This window comes from Taeniopygia guttata, chromosome 18 (genome assembly GCF_048771995.1).
Source record: "Taeniopygia guttata chromosome 18, bTaeGut7.mat, whole genome shotgun sequence".
Lineage (NCBI taxonomy): Eukaryota > Metazoa > Chordata > Aves > Passeriformes > Estrildidae > Taeniopygia > Taeniopygia guttata.
In genome coordinates this window covers 1775869-1793561 of record NC_133043.1, presented here as the reverse complement: position 1 = coordinate 1793561, position 17693 = coordinate 1775869, and the positions used below count along the sequence as shown (strand labels likewise).

The following is a 17693-nucleotide window of genomic DNA, read 5'->3' as shown; positions in this document are numbered from 1 at the left end:
GACTATCGAGTGCAGCCGCGCTCAGGCTTTATGAGAAAAACAGCTCCATTAAGCAGCCGATTGTTGTCCGTGTGCGGAGGGGTCACTCGAGTGTCCCCTGTGCCGCCGGGAACACAGAAATCTTTACATTTGCGGTGAACTGAAGTCGCCTTTGGGGTCAAACGCGGCGGCTGCTTCACGGTCTAAATGACTTCCAACTTGTGTACTACCTGGAATCCGAGGATGTCAAATGCACTCATTAACGAAACTCTACAGCCTCTGATTCATCCGGAAACTCGCCCTTTTATAGCTCAGGGGAGGCAAAGCCAACAGATAAAACTCTCAGATAAATCTTCTGCTTCCAAAATCTGCATCACCTTTCCTTTCTCCCTCTCTTTTCTTCCTTGGTGAAAAATTTCACCTGATGCCAAAGTGTTTCTTCCATTAAAAGAGCAAGGAGAGATTTTTGACCTAGTATTTATCCTGGCTTTTTCAGCGTGAGATGAGAACATGAATCCCTGTCATATTCCCAACGGGTGCTGCTGACTGAGATGCCACTTTACACCCTTTTTATGTCTCCCATATTTTTGAGGCAGTTTGACTGTGCTCAGAAGAGCACATCCCTTCACATCGGGGGCTGGGGCACTGCAGAACAACGGGTGTGGGAGGAGGCTCAGGGGGCACCTCCTCACTCTCTAAAACTCCCTGGCAGGAGGGGGCAGCTGGGGGGGTTCAGGCTCTGCTCCCAGGGAACAACAGGATGAAAGGAAATAGCCTCAGGCTGTCCCAGGAGCGCTTCAGGCTGGATATTGGGGACAATTTCTTGCTCCAAAAGGATTGTCCAGCCCTGGCACAGCTGCCCAGGGCAGTGGTGGAGTCCCCGTCCCTGGGGGGATTTAAAGGCCTTGCGGATGTGGCACCTGGGGACATGGCCAGTGGTTGGGCTTGATCGTCTCTGAGTGCTTTTCCAACCCAGAAGATTCTGTGGTTCCTGTCTGGGCAGGGAAAGCCTCAGCTTTCCATCCCTGCCGCGGTGCCTGTGCTCGGAAAGGCGGAGCTGCAGCAGGAGCTGCTCCAGGAGCAGCTGTGCGGAGGAGACACAGCACCAGACCCCCCTGGCAAGGGATTCGGGGTTCTGGGGAGCACCGGTGCCTGGGTGAGGACACGATTCCTCCCCTGCAGCCCGGAGGGAAGAGCCGCGGCTGCTCGGTCTGGCAGGGGAGGTCACCGGGAGGTTTCCCGAGCCGGGAGTCAGCGTGTGAATCATGTTTTGATGGTATGGGCTTTGGCACAGACCCCGCCCGCCCCTTCTCACCGGCCTCCCCGGGCTCCCAGCCCCGACTCACAGCTGCTGGGAAGCAGGGAAGGAAATCTGTGCGCCGCACATGCATAAATAACACCGCTGAAACCCGGCTTGCTTAAAAATAGATATTCTTCCCGATAAATATTTTACCTACTGTCTTTAGGCTGTAAAGCTGCCCCGGCTGAAATGTTAAAACAAACCTCGTTTGTTTGCCCCTAAATGCCCCAAACAGGCAGTGCTGGGCTGAGGGGCTGCCCTGGGGAAGGAAGGTGGCCACCTGCAGCCCAGCACCTGCCCTTAGAGCCTCAGGGAAGGTGGGCTGCTGGCCTGGGGGCTCCGAGAACAGAGCTTTGCATCCAACTGACTCACTTGGTGACCTGGGGGTTTGAGTAATGAAATCGAAAGATAAGATCTCTCGTGATATTTATGAGCAACATTCTTCTTTCCATATCTGTATTTCTTCCTGCCCAAAAGTGGAATTAGAATTAGATGGCTGAATAAGGCAAAACAAAGGACATCGACAGAGCCTGAGATAGGAGGATTTTTCATTAAAAAGAGTGACAGGTGAGAGAATGTGTCCAAATGTGTTTCTGGAAGATAATCCTGCATTTTGGGTTTAAGGGCATCACTCACGGTGCCTTACCTGACATGATACTTCCACTCCTCGGATTCCCTGGGAGCAAGGGGGTCATTTAATCTGTTATTCTCTCCAGAACCTGGGGCTGGAGGCTTGCTTGTGCACGGAAAGGGCGCTCCTGAGGGCAGCACTGGCACCACCTCTGCCCTGGCACGGAGCTTTGGCAGCAGGGAAGGCTGGCCAGCAGTGCTGGGAGTGAAGAGGAGAGGGTGGAACCCGCAGTGGGAGCCCTGCAGTGGAGAGGCCAAGCTGAGATCCTGTGGGAGTGCTGTGTGTGCCCACAGCCAAGGCACCACTGCTGTCCCTGTGCCCATCCCCATGCCCTGGAGCCCGGCCAGCGGAGCCCAGCTCACCCCAGAGGAGCAGGGCAGTGTCCCAGGCAGCCCAGAGGGGACGGGCAGGGCGAGGGGAGGGCGTGGGACATGCAGCTCTGCCAGCTGTGCCTGCTGCCAGCTGTGCCCTCTGCCAGCTGTGCCCGCTGCCAGCTGTGCCCTCGCAGGGATTTCTGCAGCACGCTCAGCCAGGCCGGGCCCTCGCTGCCCAGAGGGATTAGGGGGATCCATCTGTGCAGCCCCAGGGACTGGGATTCGTTCAGGTGCGCTGTTGGGGTTGTTTCTTCTGATCCCTCCATGGCAGCATGTCGCCCTGTTCTTTTGAAAGTTTTAAAGTTATTTTAAAAGTTTTCTATGCCTTCTGATGTTTATATATTTCTACTGGAGTTTCTCATGCATTTTTAATGTAAATAATGATTGTTTTGCATTCTTTTTTGTGGGAGGAGAGAATGGTGGCAATTTCTTCCTTGAATCCACTGTCACTTTCGGAATTCTGTGTATTGCGAGGTCAGAAATCAAACTTGCTTCCTTTTGCTCTTTTGATCTTAGCGTGCATGTGTGAATTATTTTGTGTCGTAGCGCAACAGCAGCAGGTTGGAAATAAAGTTCTTTAAGGTGCCGTCCCACCCCAAGCGTGCCAGAATTCTGCATTTCTCTTGTTTTGTGCAGCTGCTGTTGAGGAATTCATTAAAGGCTAGCAGAAACGAGGCCATAAGCATTTTCTGCAGCCAGGCAGTTCATTCTGATAACAATCATGCAGCTATCATCAGCCATCAGCAAAAAGCACTATGAGGCAATGAATCAGTTCCTCAGGAAAGGGAAGAAGAAAAAGCAGAAGTTGGCCACCCCAAGAAACATCACTTGCCAATCTCCCAATCTCTTGTAAAGAAAGGTCCTTGCATTGGAAATATTCCATGAGTGTAAACACACGGAAAGTATATGAAAATTAATGGTTCTGTAAATCAAATTACACACATATATTCGTTCATTTCTACTTTGAAATAATGTTTACACATTCAAGCATTACAAATGTGAATGTGGCAGGGCTCGACTATTGCCAGGCGCAAACACTGAGGAACTTCCTTAGCAGCAATATTTGATATCCATTAACCTTCAGCTGCATGGCAAGGAGGATCTATGCCTGAAATAATGCTTCACCTGCCTTTCCTGGTGTGTGCAGTGAACACGCATCAGACACATCTGCAGGGGGCTGTGCCCCGTTTCACCACTCTCCTGCTCATTTGCCCCAGAGTAAACGGGCACACAAAAGAAAGCGAAGTGGAGCCCAAGATCAGGCATGGCTGGGCTGGCACCTGAGCCTGGCGGTGTTGGGAGCACCAGGACAGGCCGGGGTGAGGCTGGCACTGCTCCCAGCCAGCAGCTCGGATCGGGGATTGCTTTTCGGCTGAGTTTGAGCTGAGTCTCCTCAGGTCTGCCGGCGCAGGGGGAACAGGGACAGCAGTGCCACACAGGGACACCAGGAGCCATTTCCCCATGGAAAAGGCGCTCAGGCCTCAGCAGGGGCTGCCCAGGGGGGTTTGGAGTGCCCATCCCTGCAGGCGTCCAGGGAATTCCTGCATGTGGCACTCAGCGCTCTGGGCTGGGGACGAGGTGGGGACGGGGCACAGCTGGGACTCCATGGGCTGGGAGAGCTTTTCCAGCCTCAGGGATTTGGGATTCTGGGATTCCCACGCCAGGCCGCGCCGTCCCCATGGCAACGCGCCGTCACCACGGCGGCGCGGCGTGTCCCGCGCGGCGGCCCGTACCGCGGGGCATTGTGGGCCGGGCAAGATGGCCGCCCCCGTGCCGCGGTGCTGAGCCCAGCCGCGCTCGCCGGCGCCCCGGGACGCGCGTCCCGTCCGCCGCCGCCCGCCCCCGCAGCGCAGCTCGCCGAGCCGCCCTCGGCCCGACGGTGTGCGACGGAGCCGCGATGGGCCGGGCGCGGTGCCCGCCGCAGGGAGCGCGGGGCCCGCGGGGGTAGAGGTGCGAGGGAGGCCCCGGGCCCGGTCCCCGCCAGTCCCTCGGTGCTCCCCGGGCCGCGCCCCCGAGCCCGGCCGGGGCCGCTGCCTGCGCCAGGTGAAGGCGCTGCGTGCCCCGGGTCCGTCCGTACCCGCGCACCGGGGAGCGCCAGCCCCGCTGCCCTTGCCCCGGCCTCCCCCTCCGGCCGGAGGGACCCCCGGCCCCGCTGGGTGCCGGGCTGGACATCGCTGCCCACCTGCTGCCCCGCGCCTCCCCGCCCATGGAGTCTGAGATGCTGCAGTCGCCTCTCCTGGGGCTCGGGGAGGAGGATGAGTCCGACCTGACGGACTGGAACTTGCCCCTGGCCTTTATGAAGAAAAGGCACTGCGAGAAGATCGAAGGCTCCAAGTCTTTGGCTCAGAGCTGGAGGATGAAGGACCGGGTAATGCTCCAGGGCACCGTGGGGTTTGGAGCAGGAGCAGTCGGGGGACAGGTGGAAAAGGAGTCGGAGCTCCGAGCGGGCTGAGCTGTTGTCAGGTGAAACGCTGCCTGTGGATACCACAGTTTGTGTCCCGGTGCTGTGGGATTGGGGCAGGAAACCTGCAGCTGGCTCAGAGGCACTGCTGCGATGCTCACAGCCCTGGGCTCTTGGAGCAGCTCCGTCACTTTGGCTCTTTAAATGCAGCTTGGTGCGTTCTGGGCAAGGCAGTGAAGCGCCCAAGGTCAGGAGGAGCAGCAGGTGCATGGGCAGCCCCGGGGCAGCAGTGCAGGAATTGCAGCTGCACAGGAGCTGGGTGGGTTTGCTGTGCCAGCAGGGTGCTGTGTGCAGTGTACAGTGAGGGTGTCCTGTGCACAAACAGCTTGTGGGATTTTGGAGCAGGACACGGTTTTCAGACAGAACTCTGGCTGTGTTACAGCAGGAGCTCCTGGGGTGTCTGGGGACATGTTGTGTGTTCCTGAGAGCACTGGGAGTGACAGAGACACGTCCCAGCTGGGAGTCTGGGATCCTCTGCTGCCTCTGTGGGATGCCTGAAATGTCTCAGTAAAGAGCAAACAAAGCACCTGAGAAATGTCCTGGACCATCATCTGCTCTTGTTCTGTTCTTGGAGCCTCGCTGGCTCTCCCAGCTCTCAAACCCATAACTTTGTGTTTCTGGGTACTTATGGGTTTTTCTGGTGACCAGATTTCCGGTACATTTATGATCCTCTTGTAACAGGATGGAATAACTTACTGAAACTGCAAGCTGTGACCTCTTTGCCCAGGCTGTCCCTGAGTCTCAGTGTTCCCAGAGTGGTGGTTACATTTCTCAGAAGTTCTGAACCGTGTACTGCAGGTGGGACTTGGCAGCTCATTGCTGGGTTGAACTGAGCGCTTTGGGTGTGATTTAAAGGCAGCACAGGCACCACGTTGGGTGCTCTGCTCCAAAGCGTTCTGGCACACAGGAGACTTTCTCCAGGAGACTGTGGAGGTGTGATGAGCTTGCTGGTCTATTTTAGGTACCTCTGCCTTCCTGAGATGCTTCCTGTTCCTTCATTCCTGATCTGCAGAGTTGCCTCTTTCTAATTCAGGAATGATTTTGCCCTGGTTGTGCTGATCATAGGTTGTGCAGCAGCAGCAGCAGCACAAGTTGAGGGGGTGCTCAGGGGTTCTCTGTGGCTGCTGTGAAATGTTTCACGTGCTTGCCACCATCAGTGGCAATCCCAGCCCAGCTCCTGCTGCCCGAGTCCGTGGAGCTGCATTTCCCTCCTGTGGGACTCTCTGTGCCAGAAATGTCGTGGTTGTTGCTGCTGCTGCTCTCTGGGGATGAGCTCGGTGGGGCTGGGCCCTGGGTCACTCTGCAAGATGCTGAATCTGACTCTTGTGAAGGAAGAAAATAGAAGCAAAGCTCGACTTTTCAGTTTAGTCCTTTTTTTGCTGTCAGCTGGAACCAAATGACTTCACACCAGGGGCAGTGGTGTGGCTCAGGTATCGTTTGTACCTGGGCACTTGGATCAGGGATCCTTTGGGCAAACTTGCTGTTGTATATAATTACTTTTTGTTTAAGAGCAGGTGCATAGGAAGATACCAAAAGCATGTAAAGACACCTGAGAGAGAAAGAGCAGCTGATTTGAGAATGCTCAACCTCATTACTTTTAAATCTCAGCAGCGGTTTGTCATGTCTTGTGTTTTATTCCCCTTTTCAGCTGTCACTGGCTGTCTCCCGAGTGCTTAATGAGAGGTAACAACCACAGAACCTCAGCTGGGGAGGGAAGGGCATGGGGCTTGGATTGCTGCAGGGGTGATGTCTGCTAAATATTTCCACCCAGTGAGCTCGAGTTTGGCTAATCCTGCAAAATAGTTCATAAAATCTAATCTGGTTTGACCTCGTGTCCATGAGTAGAAGGTGGAGGGAGGGCAGCTCACTCATGCTGCTGTTTTCCCATGGCCCAGCTGGGTGTGACAGGTTTGTCCAGGGAATGGAGCACCTGGAGAAAACCCCAGGAGCTTGGTGTTTGTGGGGTTTTCCTGTGAGGCAGTGGTGGTGTGAGGGCAGCCTGTGCCATCAGGGTGAAAACTGATGGGATGTTGATTTCCCCCCTTTTTGTTCCTGAACTGCTTTTTTTTTTTTCCCAGGGTGCTGCTGCAGCCCTGTCAGTGCCCACAGCCCCTGGTGTCCCTGTGCCCCTCCAGCTCAGCCTCTTCCTTCCCTGCAGGCCCGGGGGAGCCTCTGGCCCCATCCCCAGTTCTCTGCAGCTCCTGTTGTCTCTTGGCTGCCTTTCCCACAAGCCAGGGCTGATGGACCCGAGGTGTGCTGTTCTCTCTGGGCTGCTGCTGCTGCTGCAGGAGGTTCCCTGAGGGCTGGAGGGGATGTGCCTCTGGCTGTGAGCTGAGTGTGGAAACGTTGCAGTGCCTTCAGTCTGAGAAACAAACTCCTCCCAGGGCGGGCTGGGCCATTCCCGTTCATTAAACACCCCAGCCTGTCTCGGAATGAAGAGGTGCTCGAAGCTGAGCCCAGAGAAGCTCTGCAGTCCCAGGGCAGCTAAAGCTGTGCCATTTCCCCCCGGGAACGTGGAAGCCCCGAGCAGTGGCAGATTTTGCCTTATTCATCGAGGAGTCACAGGGAGTGATCCAGTGATCTGAGCTCTACTACAGTTAGAGGAAGTGATTCACACATTTGGGAGTGGAATGACCCTTCTTTTCATCTTGCTTTGTTGCTCTAAAAACCCCAGAGTTTATGTGAAGTTGAAGGTTCTTTAGAAGGCAGAGCTCTGATAAGGGGAGAATCAAATCAGCAGAGTAATGAGTGGTAAATATAGAGAAAATAAGTGAGAATTCACTGGTGTCCCCCGCCCCTTCCTCCATGAGGGCTGCTCTGAAAACATTTAATCCTTCCTCTCCCCCTTCCCTGGACTGCATATGCCATCAAAGTGACACTGCTTTGATCTATTATTTATTTAAAGAATATTTTTAACACAAGAGGGTTGGAATTATGCTTTGTGTATTGAATTAAATCTCCCAGCCTCGGTAGCAACTAAAGCATATAACTTGATTTAAAGAAAAAGGCTCCAAGTACACCAGGTTTTACTGACAAGTTGCTATTAAATTCGGAATATTTAAATTAAGATTTGCTGTATTTATATTGATTTCTAAGATAAGCAGAGAGCAACAAAGCTGATTGTAATAGTTTCACCTCAACATATTTTTTTCCTGCTGCCTCATAACTTGCTGAGTGAGAATTAAATCCTGTTTTTATGAGAAGAGGAATCCACAATTAGGTTTCTCTGGAAATGCAGATTTAAGCAGGGCTGCATCCAGATGTGCTTGATTCAGAGGAGCAGAGTTTACCTGTCTGCACAGGACACCCAGGGAAGTGTCCAGGGCCCGTGGTTTTTGGGGAGCTGGGCTGTGCTTTGTCTCAGAGCTGCTGCTCAGGGCTCAGTGCTGTGCTGACCTTCTCCCCTGCCTGCCCAGAGGGGATCCCTCTGGGACTGGAGCTTTCCTGGCACTGCCAGAGCTGATAAACCCATTGGTACATTTGATGTTTTCTGGTTCCTCTGTTCGTCTCTAGCTTCTTTCAGTGGATTAGCTAATGAGTTACTCAAGGCCAGGTTTGTGTTAATGGCAGTGCCAGGCCGTGGTGTGGGGTGTGAGGGGTGGCAGGCTCGGGGGTTCCTTCTGGTCTTCTTGTCCCAGAGGCTGCCAGCAGCACCCTCAGCAGGATTTTTATTTCTGTGTTTGCATTTATTGACTGATCTTGCTGAACTGGGACAGGGTGACCTCCAGCTCTTGTTGGGTAGGGATGGAGTGGAGGGTAATTAGTGTAATTAGTGCAGTGCTGGGCAGAGCAGGGGCAGTGCCCAGGGGAGGAGGCTGTGGGAACAGCCAGGGTGGGTCAGGCCACTCCTCTGCAGGTGTGGATGGACCCCTGTGTTGCTGTTCCGGGTTTCCTGCAGAGGAGCTGAGGCTGCAGCCAGCTTTGTGCCCTCTCCTGCCCATGGCACAGCCAGCTTTGTGCCCTCTCCTGCCCATGGCACAGCCAGCTTTGTGCCCTCTCCTGCCTGTGGCACAGTGAGGTTTGTGCCCTCCTGCCCATGGCACAGCCAGCTTTGTGCCCTCTCCTGCCCATGGCACAGCCAGCTTTGTGCTCTCTCCTGCCCGTGGCACAGTGATGTTTGTGCCCTCCTGCCCGTGGCACAGTGAGGTTTGTGCTCTCCTGCCCATGGCACAGTGATGTTTGTGCCCTCCTGCCCATGGCACAGTGATGTTTGTGCCCTCCTGCCCATGGCACAGTGATGTTTGTGCCCTCCTGCCCATGGCACAGTGATGTTTGTGCCCTCCTGCCCATGGCACAGCCAGATTTGTGCCCTCCTGCCCATGGCACAGTGATGTTTGTGCCCTGCTGCCCATGGCACAGTGATGTTTGTGCCCTGCTGCCCATGGCACAGTGATGTTTGTGCCCTGCTGCCCATGGCACAGTGATGTTTGTGCCCTGCTGCCCATGGCACAGTGATGTTTGTGCTCTCCTGCCTGTGGCACAGTGATGTTTGTGCCCTCCTGCCCATGGCACAGTGATGTTTGTGCCCTCTCCTGCCCATGGCACAGTGATGTTTGTGCCCTGCTGCCCATGGCACAGTGATGTTTGTGCCCTGCTGCCCATGGCACAGTGATGTTTGTGCCCTGCTGCCCATGGCACAGGCACAGGGAGGAGCTGGGAGCTCAGAGGGCTGGAGGGGCTGAGCCTGGCCAGGCAGGGCCAGCGTTCCGTGCCTCAGCACCGCCCGGCCCTGCAGGTGAGCTGATGGGCCGGGCTGGTGGTTTCCCCGTCTCTTTTGGGAGCTGGGGAAGGTTCCTGCTTCAGGAAGGCATTGGCATGTGGAGCACTTGGCTCAGGGATTCCTCCAGGACAGGCGGCTCTGATCAAACGCTCCGAGTGCATCCTGACTCCCGGGAGATCTGAGGGGGCTGTCGGGGTGGTTGGAAGGAACAGTGTGCAGGGAAGAGCTGAAGCTGCGTCAGTCGGTGCCAGGGAAGACGGGCACCTCCTAAAGGCAGTGCTGGACAGGCCTGGGAATGCCGTGGAGTGGGGAGGAGAAGCCTGCAGGAATGCAAAGCCAGGCCAGGAGGAAACCCCTGTCACAGATAAATTGCGAGTGACATCTGGGAAACGCCTCCTGTCGGCTCTTTGCAGGCTGTATAAAGAAAGCAAAGATCATAGGAGTAAAATGTTTGCTTTCTATTATTTTCATTATTTTAAAGTGATTGACAGGGAAGGAAACCCCCCTTTGGCTCTGAGCATCCCAGAGTGGTTGGAAAGCAGTGCTTGGCTGCTGTGCTGTGACAGACAGCTCAGCCTGCTCCAGGCTGGAGTTTTAACCTCGAACACCGTGGGTAACACCTTGGATCTCTGAGGGCCCTGGGCCACAGCGTGTCCATGAATGTCACTGCTGTCACACAGAGCAGCTGCTCTGAGTGGGCTTTGTTCCTCTCTGAGGAGCTGGAGCTGTCTGTGGGTGGGACCTGCCTTTGCTGGGCACAGGAACATGCTGGGCACAATAAACCCCTGAAGAAAATTCAGAGTGGTGGTGCTGAATTCCGAGGTTAGAGGAGGAAACCAAGCCCTCAGGAGAAGTTGATCGAGGAATCTGGAGCAGGCTGGCACACCAGGAACTGACTGGGCTGCAGATGCCTGGAGACAACCTGCAGAGCTGTTGAATTATTAATGCTAACTTGAAGGAGTTCTTTGCATTCTACTGCTTCTCTTGCTGTGGAGGAGCACATGGAGATTTTTTTTTTTTTCCGTAACAATTTATTTATCTTAAACTTTACATTAAAAAAAAAAAAATTTCCTTGGAACTGAAAGCTCTTCTTTTAAGATGCCTTACCTTGTAAGTGGAGCTGAAGGGGCAGCAGGAGCTCTGTTCCCCTGGGTGGGGGAAAGTCGTGTCCAGGTGGGGTATGGAGGGAATCATTCCTTCAGGAGCCTGGCGTTGCTTCTGTGTGCAGCTGGGGGATGGAGTGCGAGGTCAGGGCTTGCTTTGCCTGTTCAATACCTTCAGTCTTTTCTGATCTCAGACTGATCTCAGCCTGATTTCCACTGTTCCTCAGTGGAAGGTGGTGCCAGAGCCCCGGGGATGATGCAGGACCCGAAAAAAAAAAAGGAAGGTTGGCAAAGAGCCAACAGGAACCTCTGGTATTGCAGAGTGAACTGAGCTCGAGGGAGAACAATGTTTCCTCGTGTTAAATGCTGCTGTTCCTTGCTCTTTCTGGGGACCTCCTTGATGGAAGGTTTCATGGCCGGTCTCCAACCTGAGGAACACCTGGTGGGGAAGAGATTTCTCTTAAATCTGTAAATGTGAGTGGAGAAAAATGTGGGAAAAAAGGCTTCAAGGAGGGAATTGAATTTCCTGCACAAGCAAGAAATTGAGCTTCCTGGCCAGGGAGGGTTTTCAAATGAGACTCACACGAGGCTTTGGAATTTGGAAATTTGTCCCAGGATCTGTGTTTAATGCTGATAATTTCATCCTCTCTAAAATAATGTAGCTGCATATATTTCATGTTTAATGCTGACTTAATCTTGTGTTTGTATTAACTCCCAGAAGCAATTTGAACTCACTGGCATAAACCCAGTCAGGTTTCTAACACTTGAGTGTTCATCTGGGTAATGTTTAAGCAGAAAGTTTTCAGCTTGCAAATTGCAGTGTAAAAATCAAATATTAATGGGGTCTAAAACATCCAGTCTGAGATGTACCACAAAATGCAAAATTTCTCATAGATGCACTGATTTGTTCTTGGTATTACTTGAACTAGAAAATAAAGCGGTTCTATGACTCTGAATTCCAAACCTGTTCTCACTCAGGCTGAAATAAATGGGTGTCTTGGTTTCAGCCTCGCCTGGAGTCACTCCCAGGGATGCTCCAGTGGGATCAGGTGGGCTCCCTGGGATGATAAAACTTCACATTATCTATCAAACCCAGAACATAATGGTTTTTTCCCAGCTGAAAATACCTGCAGATATTGCACTGTACTCACCTGCAGATCTGTTTGGCCTCTAAATGAAATGAGGTGAATTAGAAATATTTTAAAAGGCCTTCAGCATAAGATGTAAATTTTAGTGTCAAATGCTTTAATAAGCAGCTTTTCCCCTGAGCAGACACAGAGCTCCCTCTGCTCCCCGAGTCCCATTTCTGATGCCTTTGGGATGAATTCTCTGCCATCACTTCTCAGCAAGAGCATTTTGACTGAGTGAGTTTTGCCATTTAAGTATTGCAGGTTCTGACCCAGCGTTATTAAATCACTTGGAATCGGATGCAGTACAAGCTGGGGAGTTGTATCCCATTTTTTAACATACAAATGACACTCCAAAGTGCAGAGCCCACAGTAAGAACTGCTGTGGTTTGATCTTGAGCCTTTGCTGACAAAGCGTTTTGGATATTGGTTTTCCTACAAACTTGCCAAATGTTCTCTTGCTTCATTTTTAAATTCCAACAAAAATCCATGGAAATGTATTCTGATGGATATACTCCTGAAATGGGGGAAAGAAGATTTCCACTGTCCTAATGACAGATGAGAATGTCCTCGTACTGCTTGTATTAGGAACCTTTAAATATGCAGTGAAACTTCTGGTATGTTCCAAAATAGTTTAGAAATGGGAAGAGCATTATTGGATTTTTTGGGCTCAGGGTTTTTTTGGGTTTTTTGGGTTTTTTGTTTTTTGGTTTTTTTTTTTTTTTTTGATCAGTCACATGCATTGTCCTCCCAAACCCTTGCTGAGCCTGGGCTGAGCCCCAGCGTGGGCAGCAGGGACAGGGATTGTCCCCTCTGCCCCTCAGGTGAGACCCCACCTGCAGAGCTGCCCCAGCTCAGGCAGGAGCTGGAGCTGCTGGAGGAGCCCAGAGAGGCTCCAGGATGAGCAGAGGATGGAGCAGCTCTGCTGGGAGGAAAGGCTGGCACAGCTGGCATCGCTCACCTGGGCAGGAGAAGCTTTGGGGTGAGCTCGGGGTGGCCTTGCAGGGCCTGAAGGAGCTGACAAAAAACGTGGAGAGAGACAATTTCCAAGGGCTGCAGTGCCTGGACAGAGGGGATGGCTTCCCACTGCCAGAGGGCAGGGATGGATGGGATATTGAGAAAAAAAAATCAGGGAGATCTGAGGGGAGAGGGATGAGCTGTAGCTCTCAGGGTGTGCTCCTGTTAGCAGAGCTAATGGTGTGGAGTGCAAGGCTTTCCATCCTTCAGGGGAGGTGGCAGAGGGGAAATCACCCCATTTGTCTCTGGGATCAATTCCTGTTCCTCTCATGGGTTTGCTGTCAGTTTTCCAGGAGAAACACTTATTTAAAACTCTGAACCTGGGAATGAAAAATAAATATCAGCCTGTTCAGTATAAGCCACCAATCAGACATTACCAGCAAACTACTGAAAAATAAGTCAGTATTAGACTGCAAATGGGAAACAATAAATAAATGAGATGGAGAAGATTGCTTGGCAGGATACTTTCTCTTGCAAGAATGATTTATGTGTTTCCATGTCTAATAAGTCATTTTATGTGTAGTTTTCTGTGTTTTCCTGGGGTGTTGAGCGTGTGTGTGGCAGCGTGGGATGGTTCTGGCAGTGTTCATGCCCTCCTGTAGCTCCCTGGCTTCCCTGGGGAGCTGGCAGTGCCTGGGCTGGCTGGGGAGGTGTCCCTGAGGGCAGGGCAGGGGTTGTGCAGTGCCCAGGTGGTTTGGGGCGGTGATTTTGGGTGGTCCATGACACTCTGAGCTGCTCAGGGCAGTCACGGGTCTGCAGGACTGGGCTGCACCTTGCAGCTGCCCCTGGTTCTGCCAGTGGCTCTGCTTTTTCTGGGATGTCCCTGGGGGTGACAAAGTGCTCTAAGGCACGTGTCCTGAGTGCTGAACTGCAGCTCTGGGCTCTCCACCCCATCCATGGGCAAATCCTGATCAGGGAATTCCTGCCCAGGCTCCTGTTTCCACCTCTGGGCTGCAGAGTCCTGGATGATTCCTGGCATGAGGAACTCCTACAGGATTGCAGGCTTTGTTAGCCAGAGCAGGGTTTGGGATGAAGCCATAAACCACAGTTCTTGCTGATTTTTTATTCCATGTTCCCATCATGGCCATGGGAGTGAGGAAACGCTGCAGGATTTCTGTCCTGGTGTAGAGCCTGTGAATGGTGTCTGGCTGCTCCAGTTTCTCTATAAATTACACATTAATGTGGCTCTAGGGTTTCCTCTAAGTGTGAATTTTGGGATTTTGTTTTCCCTACTGTTGTGGATTGCATGAAGGACCCTGGGGAGGTGGGGATGTGGGTGGCCTTGCTGCAGGCAAGCCCTGAATGCCTGGAATCACTGAGAGCCTCGTCACTGCTTCTGTTTTCCTCCTCTGGTTTAGGTGTTGGCATGAGGGAGTCTAGGAAAAAAAGCCCGTAAGGATGTGAAGTGATAATTTTCAGGCAGTATGTTTAGCTGGCCAAGGTGGTTTGTCATTGGTTTAATGCAGGATTTGGGTCCCAGGTGAGGCTGGGTGGGTTTGGGTTGGGTACATTTGTGGTGCCTGGGTGGGATAAGCCAATGTGGAGCAGCAGCTGGAGCCATGCCAGGATTCCTCCTTACAGGGCTCTCCAAGAAAACCCAACACGGGATGAAAACAAAATTTAAAATGCACTAAATATGTTTGTTTTGGTGTGTGTTTGTTTGTTTATTTTTCTCACAGTTTTGTTTGTCACTTGGGGGTTTTTCCATTGTAATTGTTTTAGTTTCAATATTAGAGATCACACATTGCATTATAATATTGGTCAGGGGCCCTGAATAGCATTGCCTCATGTTTTAATAATGTGTTTCAGTTGGACAATGGCTAATTTAAGATGAGTAGCAGAAGTTCATTGGTATCCATTTCCATGCTCAGAAAGAGAAGAATGGGCTCTGGAAATAATAACAAAAATAGTAACATGGAGTCTAAGTACTGTTCTAATAAAAAATATGAAAAATTTCATCAGTCAGGCCTTGCTTAAAATAGTCCATGTGAAAGAGCAGGTAGGAGAGGGTGGTTAAAGCCCTGCAGAAGTTCTGGGAGGGTGAAGTTTGGAGCCCAGGGTGTTGCTGTCCCTGCTCTAAGGCTGTACTGTTGTCTTTGCAGATGAAGACTGTAAGTGTTGCCTTAGTTTTGTGCCTCAACGTTGGCGTGGACCCCCCAGACGTGGTGAAAACAACTCCCTGTGCCCGCCTGGAGTGCTGGATTGGTGAGTCCCCAGAGCCCCAGGCTCTCCTGGCTCTCAGACACTGAGCACAGCACAGAGTTCACCCCAAAACTCTGCATTCCTGGGGCTTGAAACTGGGTCGAGCAGAAGGAAGTGTGGGATCTGATTTTTCTCTGGGTTAATGAAGAGTCCAGTTCCAAATGCAGCCATGGGTCATCTCTCCTGCAGTGTTCTGAAATGAGATACCACGGAGAAAAACAGCTGTTAATGAGCTGCTTTGCTTTCTTGTAATTGTTTCAGATTTATTAACACCTAAAGGAAATCTCTGAGCAGAGACCCCTTCAGAGTCTGGGATCTGCAGAGCTTTCAGTCCCCCTTCCCTGCCTCACCCAGCAGAGCAATGAGCTTTGTGAAACACCTCGCTGTGTTTTGAGGTGGCTGCTCCAGGGCTGTTTTAATTTGAATCATTCAGAAGACCTGGAATTATTCCCAAGGATGTCTTGCCAGCAGTTCCAACACCTGGGTTTGCTACTTTCATGCAGCATTGCACTAAATTCCTAGGTTTTTTTGTGAAGAAATTAAAAGTTCCCTTGGTTTTGGAAAAAAAAAAAGTCTTAATTATTAAGATGAGACAATTCTGAAGTAATATTAGAAGGAAATATCTTGTGTACAGAAGCTTTCTCAGATTTGGTTTTCATCTAGGAACTGGGAATGCTCAGCCTCCAGCACGTCCCACGCTGGGCACTGTAATCCTCAGCTCAGGGTTTTGACAGCCCCAGGTACAAACTGATCACTGCACAAACAGAATTTCCTTAAAAACTTCCAGCAGATTTTCTAACCTTGCCTTACCTGCTTTGTGAATCACAGCACCTCAGGTTTTTAACCTGGAAATGCTGATGAAAGCCCTGAGCAGACATAAGCAGGTGCCTGAGAGCAGTGCAGAGAACAGCCCTGATGTCTCATTGATACACGAGCTGAGGAGCATTGCAGTCATTTAAATAAAGTCATTAGTGCCTATCATTAGCAAAGAGAATTTTGAATGCAGTTTTGTAATTAAATTTTCAGTTTGTTTATGTACACAAGTGCTCCTTCCACTTCCAGCCAACTTGAAATTTCTGGAAAAGGTAATTGGGGAAATATCTGATGGTTTTTGTGCCATCAGTTTCAGGAGCAGGGAGTGGGGGTGCAGAAATGCTTGTGCCACATGTGCAGGGTCTGGGGAGCTCTCTGGGGTTCAACTGCTGCTGTTCACACCTGAGCTGGGGTCACAGCTGGTCACCCTTGGTGACAAATGGCCACTGAGCAGAGCCACGGGCAGGTCCTGCTGCACCTTCCACGTGCTTTTATTCATTAAAGAGAAATAACTCTCAAAATCCTGCTTTCATCCTGATTTATTACATTTTGTTTCTAATAAAAGTATATTTGCAAAAACTGGAAAAAAACCCTTCACTGATCTGGTTTAGTGCTTTTAAAATAATTGATATTAAATAGGAAAATATTAGCTTGTAGGGCTTTTTTTTTTTTTTTTTTTTTTTAAAGAAAACTTGTTAATTGTTTAATTATATGTCCATGGTGTTTGAATAAAGCACATGGCCTGGAATTGTATTGCTATGTATGGATTGTGGTAATTATCTAGCAATAAAATTAACTTCTTAAATATTACAAATGGTACACAATCTCTGCAGCAGGAAGCAAAGGAAGTAAATGAAGCAGGATTTTGCATTCATCAACAGAAAATGTTTGTCATCAAATATTTAACCAATTTGAGTTCTAGTCATTATTTACAATAGAAACCTTATTTCATTATTAAAAGAAATAAATGCAGTGCCTCTCCTGTCTTTCAAAACAAGATTGTGTTTAACACCTCAGTGAGAGAAATCTTCCACATTTGGCAGTCTGTAATGGAACTGGATTTTTGTTGGACTGAGGAGTCTGGGGATAATTTTTGGGTGCTGCCCCCGAGTAAATTCCAGGAGGAACAAGGTGTTAGTGAGTTTGGTAATGAAAGGAACCTGCATGAAGATGTCCCTGAGTGACCTGAGTGGTGCAGCTGGGCTGAAAATGCTGCTGTGTGTTCTGTTCCCAGATCCTCTGTCCATGGGGCCTCAGAAAGCTCTGGAGACCATCGGGGCCAACCTGCAGAAGCAGTATGAGAACTGGCAGCCCAGGGTGAGTGTTGGCTTTTCCTGGGGCTCCCCTGCCTGGGGGCCTGGGCTCTCACTGCTCCAGGGCTGGAGCCTCTCCTCCACCGAGCCTGGGGCTTTTTTCTCAAGGGTTTCCAAGGGTATTTGCATCTTGGAGCTTTTATGGCAGATATTTGTGTACAGTTAACACAAGAGAACTTCCTTTTTGTGTTTCCTCATGGCACATGGACAATTTTTAAATCTCAACAGCCCGAGAATTTAGCAGAAAATTCAAAAAGTGCCTGGAATCAACCAGGAGAAAAAGCATCTTGGAGCAAAGGTGAAAATGGCCCTTTTTCTGTGCTCTGTGGCAGAGTCCCTGTGCTGGGGGAGGAGGGCCAGCTCAGGAGCAGCAGGTTCCCTGCGTGGGCCTGGTGGAGGCAATCCCAGAGCTGGGCTGGTTCCCTGTTTCCTGCAGGAAATCACAGCCCCTGACACATTGCAAAGCCAAACACGTCCTGGTTTATTGCACTCCACAGGGCTCTGGAGCTTTCTGCAGTAATAAAGAGAAGTTGCTGTGCCATCTGCAATAAAACAATAGGAACATTATTGAATTTCCTAGAGCTTTCATATAAATACAATACATCCAGTTTTGTCTCTTTCTTGGGGGCTTAGAATGGTTGAGGAGTGGATGG

The 17693-nt window shown here is 51.0% G+C and overlaps 1 protein-coding gene across 2 annotated transcripts in view; it reads left to right on the top strand.

Annotated features, from left to right (window-relative positions):
• The first annotated feature begins 4332 nt into the window (after positions 1 to 4332).
• The window catches only part of RPTOR (regulatory associated protein of MTOR complex 1), a 97932-nt gene continuing 84571 nt past the window's right edge, over positions 4333 to 17693 (top strand). Inside the window, exons 1-3 of one of the 2 annotated variants that reach the window (XM_030287691.4) lie at positions 4333 to 4652; positions 14815 to 14917; positions 16962 to 17044. In XM_030287691.4, the coding sequence (XP_030143551.1) occupies positions 4491 to 4652; positions 14815 to 14917; positions 16962 to 17044 (348 nt within the window). In that variant the 5' untranslated portion in view covers positions 4333 to 4490. The remainder of the gene's footprint in view (positions 4653 to 14814; positions 14918 to 16961; positions 17045 to 17693) is intronic. The other variant, XM_030287692.4, reaches the window with a different exon arrangement.